We start from the raw sequence: 18616 nt of genomic DNA on the forward strand, positions 1-18616 counted from the left end.
GTTTGTTAATGTGAAATTTTGTCTTCACTAGCCAAGGTTCTGATAAGCCTATCTACACCTTGGCATATCAAACAGCTATATCAGTGCTTTGTCCTCATGACATCTATTGATTTCATGTGTTGCCTCCCTTAGTATGAAATGCCAACTAAACAATAGCATGGTGCATTGAACATTGGCCAAAAACAGTGGTCGCATTTGACCTAAAAAGGATACTATCTGAGTGAAAGGTGTTGTGCAAACATGTACCGGCACTGAAAAAGTACTTATTTATCAGTCCATTCAAGCTGTGTTCTCCCCTTGTCTCGATTACATAGAAACAGTGTTCAAATTTGAACAAACTAATTTTGATTGGATGTGGTCGCTTGCTGCCACATCCAATGAAATTCACAGACCTGAAGCACAGAAATATCTGCTCGATATGCCAAGCTGAAGATTGCTGTAATTAACAACAAGATACTGAAGAAAATCAAGCGGTTTTACCGTCTTACATGTCTGAAATTAATATGTAGCTTGGCTTGCATCCAGTCAAAAGTTTTTAATGTCATACATGTCTGAAATTAGTATGCAGCTTGGCTTGCATCCACTCAAATGTTTTTAATGCCATACATGTCTGAAATTAATATGCAGCTTGGCTTGCATCCACTCAAATGTTTTTAATGTCATACATGTCTGAAATTAGTATGCAGCTTGGCTTGCATCCACTCAAATGTTTTTAATGCCATACATGTCTGAAATTAGTATGCAGCTAGGCTTGCATCCACTCAAAAGTTTTTAATGTCATACATGTCTGAAATTAATATGCAGCTTGGCTTGCATCCACTCAAAAGTTTTTAATGTCATACATGTCTGAAATTAATAAAGTAAAATAACTGAATGTTAAACATGTAATTTGTATGGACTTAATTATGTACGACACATAATCAAAGAAAAGATATTAGTTTTCTCCTATCAATTTTGGCTTGTGCTGATCTAAGAGAATGAACAGACAAAAAGACAGACATTGTGGCCACTAAATATAGCCTTTGGCAGTATTTGCAGCTGATAAGAGAAACATCACTCACAGTCATTTGGCAAGCAGTAGGTCAAAATGTAATACAAGGTCAGTGGATACTGGAGCAGAATGGCAATAGGTGAGTCTATTCGGAACCCTCTCATACTGTAGTAAGCATCCCAACTTGTGAGGGTCTGATCTTGTAAGTCAATACTGGGATCTTCATCTAAAATTCTGCTCTCTACCAGAAGTATTACTGCATTATCATCATTGATCAGATCTCCTACAAGTATAAGAAAATCAAGTGTAAGTAAGAAAACACATGAAAATTAAGGAAATATTTTATTTAGCAACTTGGGCAATATTTGTTGGCAGATTACAGTGTAACATCTTAGTAAAAATCAGATACCCTTCATATTAACTTAAACTAGAATGCTTTCTGTTACTTCCATTCAGCAGTTTTTGAAAATTCAGTCAAAGGTTTTTCTATTTTTTGTAATGGCAGCCATATCTGATGATGGATAAGCATAGTTTTTTCAAACCTTTCCTACTTTTTAACCCCAAACTGATTTGTTTTTAAAACTAGGACTAGTGCATCTTAACAAAATCTTCTAAATGAAATCTCTATCTGTTTTAAACCACCTGTTTGCAAATTAATGATCAGTGACCTTTTTCATCAGACAAGGTTAGACCGCTGTAACAGCAATATGAAATGCTTGTTAAATGAGACTAATATTTTGAAAAATTAAATTTGACTTCGATCACATAAAACTTTAGCCAAAAATTCCAAACTCTGCACACAAACATACCACTTTTTCCTAAATTTAACATATGAACAGGTTTTATCCATTTATTTAACAGCTGTCTCTCATTTTGTGTCACACAATTCTGTTGTAATATCACAGCATGGGATTGAGTTTATACAACATGGACCTTTAAAAACCAAAATAAAGAATAACAGATGAATTCCTGGAATTTATATCTGCATTTTGTGTTAAGTAAGGGAGTATAGTTTTTGTAGAGAAAAGTTCTAGGTGACAATGGTTATATTGTAAATTGTAGCTGAGGAATATTTTCAACACAAATGAAGACTTTACTAACGACACTGAACCCATGTAAGGTCTCGTCATGGTAAAGTTATAATATGTATATAAACATGGGTAACAGATCAAATGCTGCAAAGCTGAATGTCTGATCAAATGCTGAAAAATTGTATAGGGTTTGATAAAAATAAGGACTTCAAAACAATTTCAGGAAGATAAACCCTTCTAAATAAATACAATAACAAAAGATAAAAGGTAAAGATGTTAGTCAACATCTTTTATATAGACTGCATTCCTTCAAATTCAAATCGTTATTTGGTGGTACATAATCATGAAGTTTCTTAACTGAGATCACAACAAAAATCTTTTGTCTCACCAGGTGCAAGTCAATACACTTGATAAGAATGTGTTCCCCTATCAGTGGACACTGGCAAGGTATGTATTCATCTTGTGATTCACCCTGCAGTAGGTATGTACAACTCAGATATGTGTGGACCATATGCCATCATCACAATACCAACTTATATCTTTCAGTTTGTTTTATATGAGTGATGCCACATTCCAATTTTGAGTTTGATGTTCTGCCACCTGTTTGTGGAGTTTTCATTCTACATATTTTGCCAAGTACAAAAGGGTAACTACAAGGCAACTTAGTCTGCTTCACCTATCCTTAATACTGATATGACTATTAAGGCAGTACTTCATACCAATATGACTATCAAGGCAGTACTTAATACCAATATGACTATAAAGGCACTACTTCATATCAATACAATTATTATGGAAGTACTTAATACTGATATGACTATCAAGGCACTTTATACCAATATGACTATTAAGGCAGTGCTTAAAACCGATATGACTATCAAGGCAGTATTTAATACTAGTATGACTATCAAGACAGTACTTAATACCTTTATGACTATCAATGGAGTACTAAATACCATTATGACTATCAAGTCAGTACTTAATACCATCATGACTATCAAGGCAGTATTTATGAATGACTATCAACACAGTACTTAATACCTTTATGACTATCAATGCAGTACTTAATACCTTTATGACTATCAACACAGTACTTAATACCATTATAACTATCAAGGCAGTATTTACCAATTTGACTATGAAGGCAGTACTTAATAAAGGTATGACAATTAAGGCAGTGCCTAATACTGATATGACTATCAAGGCAGTACTTAATACTGATATAACTACTGAGGCTGTACTTAATACTGATATAACTATTAAGGCTGTACTTAATACTGATATGCTATTAAGGCAGTGCTTAATACTGATATGACTATTACGACAGTACTTAATACTGATATGACTAAAGGCAGTACTTAATACTGATATGCTATTAAGGCAGTGCTTAATACTGATATGACTATTATGACAGTACTTAATACTGATATGATTAAAGGCAGTACTTAATACTGATATGCTATTAAGGCAGTGCTTAATACTGATATGACTATTGTTGTTGTTGTTGTATGTTTTAACGCCATTTTTCAGCACAAGATAGGCTATACATGGCGGCCAGTATTAATGGTGGAGGAAGAACCCAGGAAATCCCCGGAAAGAACCACCGACCCTCGAGAAGCTACTGGCAAGCTTTCACACATACCCGCATTGGCCGAATCCGAGACTCGAACCTACGCAGACAGAGGTGAGATGGCAGTGATCCGTAATGGAGAGCGCTTTAGACCACTCGGCCACTCGGGGCCCCGATATGACTATTACGACAGCACTTAATACTGATATGACTAAAGGCAGTACTTAATACTGATATAACTATCAAGGCAGTTCTTAATAATGATATGACTATCAAGGCATTAAATAATACTGATGTAACTGTTAAGACTGTACTTAATACTGATATAACTATTAAGGATGTACTTAATACTGATATAACTATTAAGACTGTACTTAATACTGATATAACTATTAGGGCTTGTATTTAATACTGATGTAACTATTATGACAGTACTTAATACCAATATGATTAAGGCAGTATTTAATACTGATTTGACTATCAATGCAGTATTTAATATTGGTATGACTATTAAGGCAGTACTTAACACTGAAATGACTATCAAGGCATTACTTAATACTGATATAACTATTAAGGCTGTACTTAATATTGATATAACTATTAAGGATGTACTTAATACTGATATAACTATTAGGGCTGTACTTAATACTGATGTGATATTACAACAGTACTTAATACCGATATGACTATCAAGGCAGTACTTAATACTGATATAACTATTATGGCAGTACTTAATACTGATATGACTATTAAGGCAGTACTTAATACCAATATGACTATTATGGCAGTACTAAATACCGATATGACTATTAAGGCAGTACTTAATACCAATATGACTATTAAGGCAGTACTTAATACCAATATGACTATTAAGGCAGTACTTAATACTGATATAACTATTATGGCAGTACTTAATACCGATATGACTATTATGGCAGTATTTAATACCAATATAACTATCATGGCAGTACTTAATACTGATATGACCATTAAGGCAGCACTTAATACCAATATGACTATTAAGTTAGGAATTAATTCCAATATGACAATTAAGGCAGTACTTAATACCAATATAACTATTAAGGCAGTACTTAATACCAATATGACTATTAAGGCAGTACTTTAATACCGATATGACTATTAAGGCAGTACTTAATACCAATATGAGTTCAAAGATCTGAGTAGGGCTTTAATTTATGCTGCAAAAATTGAGATTTTCTCCATTAACCAGCTCAAGGTAGTACTGTGTGGTGTTGTATTGACACCTGCAAACTTGTGCTAAGACATCAACAAAAAGTTGCATACTAAACTCAGTTGAGATAAAAAGGATTTAAGGGTGCCACTGTGTGATAGAAATGTAGGTGAATTGGAAAATAAGGGGCCATAAGCCTTCTACAAGATGATGGGGTGTTGCATACTTAAGCAGCACTGAATATCAAATTCATCTGAGATCTCATTAATGGACCTATGCAAAAAGTTTCTCTAAGCCCATAGCATACTTCTTTACATTAAGAAAATCTTGACTAGCGTCAAAATGTATCAATTCTGTACATAGTTGTTTCTATGAGTAATATGAACAAAAATACCATAATTCATGGACATATTTCAATGTAAAAATAATTAAAAAAACGATCAATTTCTGCACCATTTTCAGTTATAAACACTGTATGCATGTTCCCAGTCACCAAAATACATAGTTTAACATTGTATGGATCTTCCCAGTCACCAAGATACTTACAGTTTAAATGAGCATCATAATAACTCAAACAATTAAATATACTTATTGATTTCAAATTAGCTTTAGGGCATTGATGGTTCATTAAACTAAGGTGCATTATCTTAATAAAAACCTACCTAAAAAATGGGAAAGTGAATCATTCCAGCACTCCATTCAACAGGAACAGGCAAAATGAACTTGATATGGGCTTGTATAAAAGTGCTGAAGAACACACTGACTTTCCCCATTTTCTTCTTGTTTATCCCCAACACTTTCAGCCCCTATCTGGAATCAGCTCTCTCAAAACAAAATCATAAAGTGTAATAAATCTGGGTTGTTTATCCATTTAGTCATATGGCAGGTCTTAAGTATGACACAGGCATAAGTAAGACACCAAATCTTAATTCAACATCAGACATCCTTGATTGGTGTAATGATTTTTACAGATTGAACCATTAATGTCTCCCATACATAACAAGAAAAAAGACCTCAAGGATTTATATAGCTCTGTGAACAATGCTTTTATTTAGGCCATTTTTGAATACATTTTCAGCTTAAGCGGGAATCTTACAAATGTGCATCCTAGGTACAATAATGAGAATGATAAACAATACAAAATATCAAGCTGCAAATTAAGCAAGCTGGTTGAAATCCATTATTAATTATCGAAGTTACTGTGCTGAAACAAACATGGCTGGTCTGACAATCAAGGACTATAATTCTGCTAAACAATGCAAAATGCAGACAATCAAATTCTGACAAGGTCTCAAGAATAGCAAACCACATACCAAATTTCACTAAAATCAAATAATAGTGGTCTGGAAAAAAAAGTGGGTGAGTGGGTCGGACAATTGTGGGCTATAATTCTGCTAAAAGACGACACAAATACCGAGAACTCAGCTGATGTCTTATTAACATTAGGCAACATACCAAATTTGTTTCAGATCAATTAAAAATCATGCATGTTTTGTGAGGGGACGAAAAGTTTGTGTGTTCAATAATCAGGGGCTATAACACTGATAAATGATGACTTAGAAAACTGGGAATCATCGGTATCAAAGAACATCCAATTTTTGGTTGAAATCAAATAATAGTCATAATTTTTTCATACAGAAAAGAAAATGGAAGGGTGTGACAATCAGGAGTTATAACTCTGCTAAATGAGGATGTAGAATGCTGAAAACCAACCAAGTCAATAGCTCATCAATATCAAAATAGCAAAACAAATGGTTGAAATCCAACTATAGGAATGGTGAACAAATGCTCAAGGTAAATATACCATGTTCTTCCATGTCCTTCACCTACAACATAAATTGGTGTGTGAGTGTATGTGTTGGATTTTTTAAACATAGCTTTAATAATTTTTCAGTCATATTGCTAAGATGTCTGCAGTGTGACAGTTTAAAGTGTTTCTAGCACAGGGGCATCATGCTGCAGACACGCAGCATGATGTCACACCCAGTTACATTATCCCGACACCAGGCCGACCAGTCCTAACACTAACATCTTAATGATGAGCGCCAAGTGAGGCAGCTGCAAGTACCATTTTTATAAGTCTTTGGTATGACTCAGCTGGGGTTCGAACCCATGACCTCCTGCATCCACAGCGGATGCTCTAACCACTAGGCAAATGAGCAGTGTGATAGAAATTTGTCTATAGGCAAACAGAACAAAGGTCATCTGGAAATAGTGTGAGTTCAATGACAGGTCAACAATCACATCTTCAGATAATGACCGTAATATGTCCTACTCTTCATAGCAGTTCACTATGAACTGTAACAGTAGTTGCATTTATAACATTTTGTCATATTCTGCATTCTGCTGCCAGCCAAAATAGGCCATAACTCTCATAATATCCAGGTATTACAAAGATTTGTCAATATTTGCATCTTTAGATGAAGACAATAACATCAACCCAGAACTAAGATCCATTTTTCCCCTGTTCCCACATGTGGAGCAGGGAGGGGGAGGGGTTGTTTGGGGAGTACACCATGCATTTTTCTTCTATGTCCCCTCCCAGCCAACTTTTGTGCAGAAATACCCCAAAACAGAAAGCCCCTTGAACATACAGAGCCTTGAGGATGGTCCCTGACCATCACTGGCCTGTGGACTCTCATATGGTAAGAAAAATTCTACCACGGTTAAACTATATATATAAAGGGTACTAACAAGGGCCAGAGTTTCTGTCGGAGAGACTGATTATTGTCAAAAATCTTGCCATGTGACTTACCTTCAGATGAAACACAAGGGAACCCTTCCTCCCTATTTGTGCTGTTTTTGCTGAAAATGCATTCAGTATGAGGTTCACTTCTACTGTGTGGTAGTAATAGAGTGCACAATAAACTTATTTATATAGAGAAGCAGGGTTGGAGACAGTTTTGTGACTTGATACATTAACCTATATAGGTTCAACCTCCCATTTAAAAGTTGTCTCACAATAGCTAAACCCACAAAAGATGGCACATATGAACAACATCAGATATCTACCTGAGCTGCATAGGAGAGGTGTGCAAACACTTAATGCAATGTGGAAGAGCATGGATAAGCTTCTCCAGAGAAGTAAATTCCTGGGGTACTGCACAAAAAGTCCTTCAAAAGCATGAGAGCTGATCTGGTTATCACATGAAATGCCCATCTCAACACCTCAGACTTTGAAAATACTAAAACTCAACTTAGCTGACAAGTCAATAGCTTTAGGGAGATGCTGAGGTTGTTTAGGCTCAGGTAGAGATGTAGGTTGTGCTAATACATTACATGCATGGCACACTCATGGACAGGCTTTTGTTGGCATAGTTCATTTTTGTAAGGTGAAATTTTTACACATTTTGTACCATGTGCAAGAGGTACCAACAACCCTGTTGAGACATTTAATCAGATCAGAGTCAGAAATCCTGGCAGAGGGAACTTGAACACAATTTATGATAAACCTATGACCTGTCATCATCTTTAGCATACCTGAATGGATTTCTGGTAATGCATCTACAAGTAGTCTAAAAGCTACATGGAAGAAGCCATCAGATACAAAAACGACTTGGTAACCAAGACTCAAATAGACAACATGGAACAAAACATGGTTAGACTTCATTTAGATTTTTCACAAACCATAGACATTTTATTTGCAGCAGTTCAGGTTTCACTGCATGAGATTTTGTGCAATGCTAATTTTAAACTGCATGATGGCCAATTTCGCATCACTAGCACATTGGTGCAGCCTGGTAGTATCACTGAAACCCTTGCCAAGAGAAAGTAAGCTGAACCCAAAGGTAAGCTCAAATCAATGAACCACAAAATATTGGTCACACTGACCTAGTTCTTAAGTCTAAAGTACTCTCCATGATACAATTACATACCAAGTCTTGTGACTTCATACATAAGCAATAGTGCATGATAAAATGAGAGAAACACAAAGGTTAACCAAAATTTATTGGACTGTGAAATGTAGCTGACAGTAACCTAATTTTTCACAGAAAGGTGCAGTAATCCAAATGATGCATCTAAATACCAACTTATGTGACTCTACAAGCAAGTGTTTGAAATAATGCAAATCCTAGCCTGAGTAATAATGCCAAAGGGACAGGTGGACAGTGTCCAATGGTCAGACACCATCAATCCATAAGCTAGAATTGTTTTGAAATCCGGCCAAAAAACAGACACTTACCAAACTGTAGATTATCACCAGGTTTGCGCCATAGCTGGCATTCTCTTCTCCATAATCCTTGATTGTATACTCCACATCTCTCCAGGAATTCTTTGTACTTATCTATATCAAAGTCCTCTGATGTGGTTTCTTTAAGAGTAAAATTTTATCTGTAAGTGTCTTGAACAAAACATTTTTACATAATTGGTAGTTTTCATATTTAAGAACATCTAACTCAAGGTAAAGGCAGAATTACCTTCAATCTAAAGCTAAAGGTAGAATTACCATGCCTAACTTTCTGAAATAACTTAGCATCATTTTCCGTAAAGATTTGCTAAATTTCCCATGACAAAAGACTCACAAAATAGCTTACTAAATCAAGCAATTTTTAGTTTCTTTTTAAAATAGTTGCAATTTTTCAATAATTTTGAAGTACCTCCCCTGGTATTTGGAAATTTGAAAACTTCAATGTTGATCATTATTCACCTTCTAGAACAACACTCCAAAATGTGATTTACAAATGAGCTCAGGTTGCCTATGAAAAGTGACCTCAGCTGTCATCTATTTATCATCATGCCTAATATGTCATTCTGACTCTATCAATATCTATGGAAATTACATTACAAGAAAAAGTTTATATAACTTGCAAAAATTGACTTTTGACCATAAGCCCATTTTTCCTAAGGGGCTGCATTCAGAATCCAAAATTTGTGTTGCTGTCTACTGGGGAAAATATACACTAAATATGTTCATCCTCTCTTCACCAGCATAGATGCAGTTCAGGTTACACCCACCCTCAAGAAAATAATGATAAAACTTATCACAATGCAAAAATAAAAAGGAAGCAATAGTCCCTAAAATGAACGGACACTGATGGCCGAAAAGAATTTTTTACAAATACTGGTTCTGCTCTACAGTTTCATAATTTGTATGGTGTTTGCTTTGAAGGAAAAATAATCTCCCAGATTTTCTTCATTGGTACCTCTGGCTATTTAAAAATATCTTGAATATCTTAGTTATTCTTAAAAAAAGCTTTAAACTCCCTTTATTTTGGTGTATGATTGATGGGCGTAGTTTGGGTTGGAGAGTATACAGCTTGTCCTTACTTCAAATGTGGACCTATCAAAAGACTGCTAGCTCTGCTTCATTAATTTACTTCCTGGACTTCAAAGGAAAATTTGAAAAAATAGTTGATAACTTTTATTTTACGTTTTTATATCCTGTATAACTCATTTGTTGCACTTTCAGAAGCTGGTATTGCTTGCTCTGACAAAATTTATTCTCCCCATTTTAATAACTGCTGAAGTTAATATACTTTGGATTAGTTGAAGCTCATTTTTTGAGCACACGGAAGTAACAATTCTGATCAGCTGTATGCTTGAGTTTGTGCATGATTTCCATAATTATCGCATGTAAATAAATTTTAGTCCCAGTACATGAAAACAGCATTAAGGTATGCCAACAACCTCTCCATTATGCATGTTGCCCACACAAACAACTGCACCTTATGCATGTTCCTTTTTCAGAAGTAAGTAATAACTGCTGAGTATGGAAACAATCAAATATCTGTAAGTAATAAAAGATTTCCAAGATGGCCACTGTGACAGCCTTACTGGTTGTAAAATTGGCACCACTGTCAATAGGAACAACTAGACATGATAAGACTTTTGGTGAAAACCGTGTCAATATGTCCTACAATTAAGGTGGAGTAGTGATATTTTCAAGATGGCCATTGTAGTGGCCAAATTGGCCACAATATCAGCACCATTTTCATTTTGGACTAACTAGATACCATAAGAAGTCTTTTGCTGAAAACCTCCATGTAGATATGATGAGAAGTAACAAAAGCAGATTCTCAAGATGGCTGCCATGGTGACCATATTGGAAATCAGATCAGCATCATTTTTATTTAGGTTGTTGTATTTGTTGCAGGGTTTAACACCATTTTTTGGTACATGGCTGCCAGTATATTTAGTGAAGGAAGAACTAGTGACTCAAAGGAAACTATTGGCAAGCTTTCTCACATACTTGCTGGTTGAGTCACAAAGACAAGCATGAAATCTGTAAGTGACCTGTAAAACTTAGTGTTTTGGATCACTTGGCCACTTATGGCCATTTTTTTATTTAGGACCAACTAGACACCATTTGAAGTCATTTGGTGAAAACCCCATATCAGTGCAACTTTCCATTTAGGAAGTGTAAAGACATAATGAAGTAGTCATAATAACAATTAGATTAGAACCATTTTCATTTAGGACTAACTAAACATCTCTTGATGAAACCTGTGCTGACATCCCTTCAGGAGGAGTATCAATTAGATTTTTAAGCTTCTGGTGAAAGCAGGAAAACAAGATCTGATATATGGCCATTGTGACAGCCATATTGGGTCTCAAAGCAGGACCATTTTCCTTTAGAACCAACCAGACCCTGTGATGAATGCGTGTTAAAAGTTTCAAGGCAATCCTCCAAGTAGTTTAGAGGGAGCTGTGATAAAAGACAAGGGACTATAGGTCATCGAATAAATTCATGTCTATGACCAGTATGGCTATAATTTACCATTAATAAATGTAAAGTGTAGCTGTTTGAGCTCTTCTGACTGTGCCATGTATTCTTTCATCAATTTACACCACTTCTTGTGACTGTGATTTTCCGTCTTCTCTGACCCTACCCAGTCAGTCTTCTGACACAACTTGGAACAGTACAGGGTCGCATGACAGGAGGAGCTATGGAGCAAGGTATACAAGATGACAAATGAGAGATCCATGTAACATTTATGCGAAAAGTCCCCAGGTGCTTTAATCAAGTGGTATATTTATTATTGACTGTGTTAATAAATGTAAAGTCTCATCAACATGAGCTGAAGATTCTATTTCTATATTGCAATTATGAAAATATTAGAATTACTAATTTTGCTTTCTCACATGGCAATTCATGAAGAACTACAGAGCTCAGCTATCATAAGAAACTAAGACATGGAGAATTATGATGCCTATTCTGGATGACTACCATATTTTCTTTATTTTTTTCCTCTGGAACACAAATAGTTTTCCGATAAATTTAAATTAGATCATCTAGCATCTGCAGACAAATGAGAGAAACAAATTTGCTCCAGCAAAACTTTAACACCTGTAATAATGTGCTACCTATGAAGCAAAACAATTCCCGAACACAGCCATACAAATAATGACTTTGTGTGCTTTCCAAGGGAACCATCACATTAATGGCTTCTCACAACTATCTGCTACATAATTAGTGACTATGAAAATCTATGCGACAAATACACTCAAATTTCACTGACAAAGAAAAATCAAAGTGTAGTCCTCATTGCAACTGAAAGTATTCTCTAATGTCACTGTCTGTCGTGTTCAATCCCATGAATTCATCCCCATGGGAAGCTTTGTTCCCTTATCCTGCTATCTGAATCCAACAATCAATTCACAAAATTATATGTTATCCATATAATAAGGCAATTTGTCAAAAGTTAGCTTTAGCGACGTTCAATTGTACAGTTTGTGTGGTCTCATTACAAGATGGTCACAAGTCAACATGTGCCAACTGTGCAGCACAATCACATGGCATTGTCAATTGTGTAAATCAAGCACTCCCAGTCAAATGAACGCTAATGGAACACTGAATATTTGTCAATTACTGCTCAGAGGAGTTATCATTAAAATTACAGCAGATTCTGCCATTCAAAGCTAGTGTGTGAGGTTCAACATGCAACAGCAGATCCCTCAGAACATACTGTTCAGGAAATAAATCCATGTTAAGGAAAAAGGTAACCCCTCACCCCCCCAAAAAAATTATATACTCAGTCCAACTGTAAACTGCCCATACCCAAATATGCCACTGCATAATGTTTAGGCAGATCTGGTCTTTGCAACTTGTTAGGAGTAATCAGTAAAACAAACAACAAAAATATTAATCTGTCTGCACATTATGCAATGGCAGATCAGGGGTTTATGTTTTCTGCAGATGAACTCAACTTGTTTCTGCGAGCATATATGGTACAGGTTATGCAGACTTGCACTAAACTGAAACAATGTGTTTATTATTGAAAACCTGCAGTTGTCATTCTTTATTCCCTTCATGCAAGTCCACTTCTTTGTCAAGAAAAGAACAAGTTAGCAATAACAAGTACAATAATTACCCTTAATCCACTGTACAAAATAATACCAACAAGGAAAATTGTCTTTGTTTGTATCATGATTCCTTTACATTCATTAATCCATTCCAACTCTGATGAATCGTTTTGTGTAATACAATATGGGACTGTGGCTGCTAATTGCAATTAGTTGTCTTTAATCAGATCCATGACTGTCACATCCAATTAACAGCACATTAATGTGGCCTCGTGTGTAACAATTTTTACACTGACAACCAATCATATTTTTTTCCTCACTGAGTCAATCTGCTATAAAAATAAACAATGATAAGTAATCCTCAAATAAATGATGATTCATCAAATGAAATCTTCCCAAAATAGTTGTGCCTTAACTACCATAAACAAAACATGTTTGTTTCCCATGTCAGGTCTCACTTTTAGAATGAGAGATATCATGTAGCAGCCAACACAATATGGCATCCACAGCAAATGGACAATAGTGCAAATCTTACAAGTGACACAACAGACATAAAATTATTTGAATTAAGTTTTAAATCACAATAAATATTTCTTGCTAAAGAAGCACAATTATTTTCTGAGATAATTAGGTACCTATTCATAACCTATTAAAACAAACTTTGGTGTTCAATTATAAGCAATAGTTGATTACTGAAAAATACAGTATGACAGAAATGAGATGCCAAGTCTCCTTAGATTCTTCATTTCCTTGCTTTTTGAGAAATGAACAAATTACTTATGGCCTTAGCCGAACAGAATTAACAATATTCTGGCACAGATATGAAAAACATTTTCAAACAAAAATCTACTTCTTTTGTGAGATTCTCGTAATAGCAAAGTTCCAACGAGAATTGGACATTAATCATGTAATAATGTACAGAATGTATCATTAGAAAGAGACACCGTTGTAGTAAAATAAACATAACTGTGTGTATACATCACTTGACAATATCCTCCACATCAACACCATGAAAAGTAATGTCATTTTGTGACATTAGTATTTAAATAAAAGAAAAGGAAAACTCTAGCAAAGGAAGTAAAATTATATTTTGTTAGGTGTGTGATACAGAAAGTCCCTGATTTTAGTTTTCCTCTCATTAACTCGGTCTTAAAGGTCAATTTTAAGTAACACACAGAAAACTCAGTAAAAATTAGGATGCACTGGATACTTGACCGAACCAAGATTGGCCAGGTGGCTAAAATCTTGGACAAAATAAATATACATGGTTCAGGGAAATGATGAGTGAGTTGCAATAGCTATTTACCTCCAACATTAATTTACTCAACACAGTACACCTATTCACTGCGCTGTTGTTGTTGTTGTTGTTGTTGTTGTAGGGCTTAACGCCATTTTTCAGCACATGATAGGCTATACATGGTGGCCAGTATTAATGGTGGAGGAAGAACCCGGAAAAACCCCGGAAAGAACCACCGACCCACAAGAAGCTACCGGCAAGCTTTCTCACATATCCACATTAGCCGAATCTGAGACTCAAACTCATGCAGACAGAGGTGGGATGGCAGTGATCCGTAACGGAGACCGCTTTAGACCACTCGGCCACTTGGGGCCCCTATTCACTGCGCTAATCATGTTCTTACTAAAAAACAAAACACAGGTGCCCAACACAAGCTTGATATCAAAATTGGTCAAAAACAAGTACATGTTATGTTTGGAATTTGGACAGCAAGTTGAAAACCTTTTTAACATATAATAAAAGACAAGGTTTATAACTTTTCAAAACTAGCCACTGATTTCTTATTAGTTTTTATGTTTACAGTAACACTTTTCAGTAATCTATATATAATTTTAACTTGACATTTTACACTGCAACTAGCTATCAGACATTTGAATTAGGCATAGGTGAAGTTTCATGCCTGAAAATGTAACAAAACCATTATTTGGGGGTGGGGGTGGTCAAACAGTGTTATGCTCACCCCTCATCTCCAGAATTTTTCGTGACTGCCCAGTTTACTGATAGATTATCATAACAAAGTAAAGACATCAGCAGATATTTCATTAAGTATGCAATTACTCTGCACATTAAAAATGTCCTTAACTAATGTGTGAAAGAAGAATTCCAAGCACTGTCACAATTGCAACCTTTTTGTATAAAATTTGGATCTTCTCAGCCTAGGCACAATAGTAAAGGTGTCCTCAACAAGCTGATTCCTTCCCAGTCAGGACAAATGGTTCAGGTAATCAGCTAATCTATATAATAATACAAATAATCATACAATTTTTATTTTCTGCTTCAAGTGATATTTGCTGAGATCTTTTCAAGTTCAAAAAATTACTAAAGTGGTCTGAAAATATAATTAGGTCATCTACAACATAAGACAAGGTCCTGGTTGTTTTGTAGTGTCTAAGCTTTATATGGTAGCCATTATATTTAGTGGAGTAAGAATCCGGGATGACCACAAAAGAACCACCAATGCATGGAATGTTACTGGCAAGCTTTCTCACATACCTATGTTGGTCAAACCAAGATTTAAACACATTTGGACAGACGTGAACTATATGAGTGATCTGTGAGAGCAAGCACCTTAGACCACTTGATCATCCAGGGTGCCACAAAGTAATATAATGATGGCTCATGACAAGTGAGCTCAAAAATAAAAGTTTCGGTTAAAAAAATCAAAGAAAAGTTCCAAAATGTGTAACAAGAATTGCAAAATAATGTCATGGAAATCAGAATCTAATCAGTTCTTGGAACCCACCAAAGATATTTTAAATACTAAATATGGTCTGGTTTGGCACAATAGTTTTTCAGTTATCTTGCTAAAAAGAAAGTGTGATTGATGAACAGCCAAACACCAACATGTTTCACTCAGTTGGTGGTGGTGAGGTGCAAGCAAGATAATGGTATGTCACTTTTACTAAAATTTTAAACATTTACAGAAATGAGCACATAAAATGAACTCAATTAAATGATATATGCTGACTTGGAAAAATTTAACATAAAATTGAATTTGTAAGATAATGAAATGCAATTCGTTTTGCAAAAGTGATTTGTTAACTTCCACCTGCCTATTTCATCTGTTTTGAGATGTCTCTTGGCTACTGGCTACTGTACAAAAAGCTGATAATGCAGGGTGCTTTTATAATTCAAATGTTTTCATTCCAAATTTATTTTAGCATTGAAAACAATAACAGTACATACAGTAATTCAAAAATAAGGATCAATGTCTGTACATCTGATAACTGTAAATGTTTACAGTAAGCAAATGTCATGGTATGCAATTTAAGAAGTTGCAATACTAAGCATGCTATGATATGAAAAATATGATATGAAAAATACATTACCACTTTTTGAAAAGTTCCTTGGTGCCCCGTACTCCACAAAGAGAGCATTCCCTGAATCGTTGATAGCCCTGTGTCTGTAAAGACTGGGTGATATTGTCATACATATATGTAATTTTAAACTGAGATGTGTTAAAACCTGCTGCCAGTCTGAAAAGGAAACACATTAAATAGATACACATTGTGCTTTCTTTGAAATGTGAATGTTTCAAATATACAATTTATAATGAGTACAGTAATTTTATTAGATTTTTTTATGCCACATTACATCGGCTTGTGTACTTAGTTTTCCAATGAAAATGTCAAAATGAGCAAAACATATATTTATCAGCAGCATAAATTTGTTCTTTCTGACAAAACATTTTTAAAAAGTTGTTAATAGTAACCTTGAATAAGTCTGACCCTGCCAAAATTTCTAAAAGTTTATAAATAAAAAATATGTTATTGTCAAAAACAGAGCTTTAAAAAGAAATCTTAACACTAAAACTACTACTATCACTATTGACACAAAACAGTTGCACACAACAATCAACAACAAAGCATACCTCACATGGGTTGGATCTCTGAAGGTAATGAACCTTGGCCTTCTTGGTTTCCCAATCATTGGATACAGCGTGCACAGAGCAACCAAATGAAGTGATTGGTCTGAAAAACTAACCTCTGATATGTCACCATGGTTGAAGCCCAGACACTTTCCCCGCTTATCCATGACTCTTAAAAACCTGAAGCGATCACCTTCTGCATCTGAAGCAAATATTAACAATCACATTATACATGACAAGAAAACATGATAATGCAGCCATTACATAAATAATCAGGCTAAAAATGTAACAAAATAGAATAATCTAAACTACTATAACATTAAAAATTAATTAAAAACTATGGTAGTCCACTCCTTATGCCCCCCCCCCCCCCATAAATGTGGTCATGGAACTATGATGTCCTAGAAAAGTCCTTGAAATGACCTGAACGTAAAACTTAAGGTGTGACATAGAGACAGATGGACACAAGTAGCATTATATTCCCTTACCACTGTCAGGATGGGACATAAATAATATCAATTTCCATGTTGGGAAGGAAGTCTGCTTGAACGTTTCTTCATAACAATTGACCTTCTCAGATATCTCTGTAGTAAGAGTCACTTCTTCCATGACCTTCAGTTCCTGGTCAAAGACTCCAAGTTTTGAAATTGGGTCTGCAGTTTTCTATAAAATAAGCTCTCTGTTTTAGGGAAAATGTCATTTTGAACTTCCATTTTTGAAACAGAGTAGAAAGGGAAGGCTAACAGCAAGATATCAGAATTTTCCAGGGTGGGCAGTGTGAGTTATACATGATTTCATGGAAAAATGAAATCAAACGTATTCCAGGGTAGGCAGCATGAGTTATACATGATTTCATGTAACAATGAAATCAAACCCATTCCTGGCTAGGCAGCGTGGGTTGTAAATGATATCATGGAACACCAAAATAAAACCCATTCTAATGATGTACACTGAAATAAAACCTATACCCATGATGTATACTGAAATAAAACCCATTCCCATGGTGTATACTGAAATAAAACCCATTCCCATGGTGTACACTGAAATAAAACCCATTCCCATGGTGTACACTGAAATAAAACCCATTCCCTTGGTGTACACTGAAATAAAATCCATTCCCATGGTGTACACTGAAATGGAACACATTCCCAGAGGCCTCGCTAGGATTTTAAAACTAGCAGTCCAGGACTCCCATTTTGGTAAAAATATGAGTCCCACCATCAAAAGTAGCAGTCCCTTCTTTCCTACAGAATCAACACACATGTAAGTGCATCTATTTTTAGATGGAGAGGTTTTCATAATGTAATCATTCACTTTAATATAGCTTCATTACAACAGTCCATTGACAGGATTGCAAATTTATGGTTTATTTGTCTACGTACTTGTAGCAATTTTTGGCAATGGTTAAATAGTATCTGATTTGCTGTTTTTTCCATGTATTTTCGCAAATACGTGTTAAGTCAGAAAACAGCTTAGACCTTAAAGCACATCTCACAAATTCCACAACATAGCACTGTCCCATACATTTCTGACCTACATAACTTACTTTTAAAGTTAAATCTTTAATAAAATAATACCTAGGCTTTGCTTTCAATGATTTGTAAATTTTTCTGAATAAATGTATATTTGCCCGATGATTTACGAAAACAGACAATCTAATAAACTGATACATTCCAGAATTAGCGAAGTCTGCCATTATTTCCC

At 35.2% G+C, this 18616-nt stretch overlaps 1 protein-coding gene across 4 annotated transcripts in view; it reads right to left on the reverse strand.

Moving 5' to 3' along the window:
• The window catches only part of LOC149800607 (zinc finger MYND domain-containing protein 15-like), a 58683-nt gene that overhangs the window by 17114 nt on the left and 22953 nt on the right, over positions 1–18616 (reverse strand). For all 4 annotated transcript variants that reach the window (XR_016420529.1, XM_089954599.1, XM_089954601.1 and 1 more), the window contains 5 exons: positions 16916–17114; positions 16374–16520; positions 11503–11669; positions 8968–9096; positions 1062–1274 (listed from right to left, as the gene is read on the reverse strand). Coding sequence is in view for 3 of the 4 variants with exons in the window: in XM_089954599.1 (XP_089810725.1) it covers positions 1062–1274; positions 8968–9096; positions 11503–11669; positions 16374–16520; positions 16916–17114 (855 nt within the window). In the remaining variant the exon portion in view is untranslated. The remainder of the gene's footprint in view (positions 1–1061; positions 1275–8967; positions 9097–11502; positions 11670–16373; positions 16521–16915; positions 17115–18616) is intronic.

Source organism: Sinohyriopsis cumingii, chromosome 4, assembly GCF_028554795.1.
Source record: "Sinohyriopsis cumingii isolate HCF-2022 chromosome 4, ASM2855479v2, whole genome shotgun sequence".
Taxonomy (NCBI): domain Eukaryota; kingdom Metazoa; phylum Mollusca; class Bivalvia; order Unionida; family Unionidae; genus Sinohyriopsis; species Sinohyriopsis cumingii.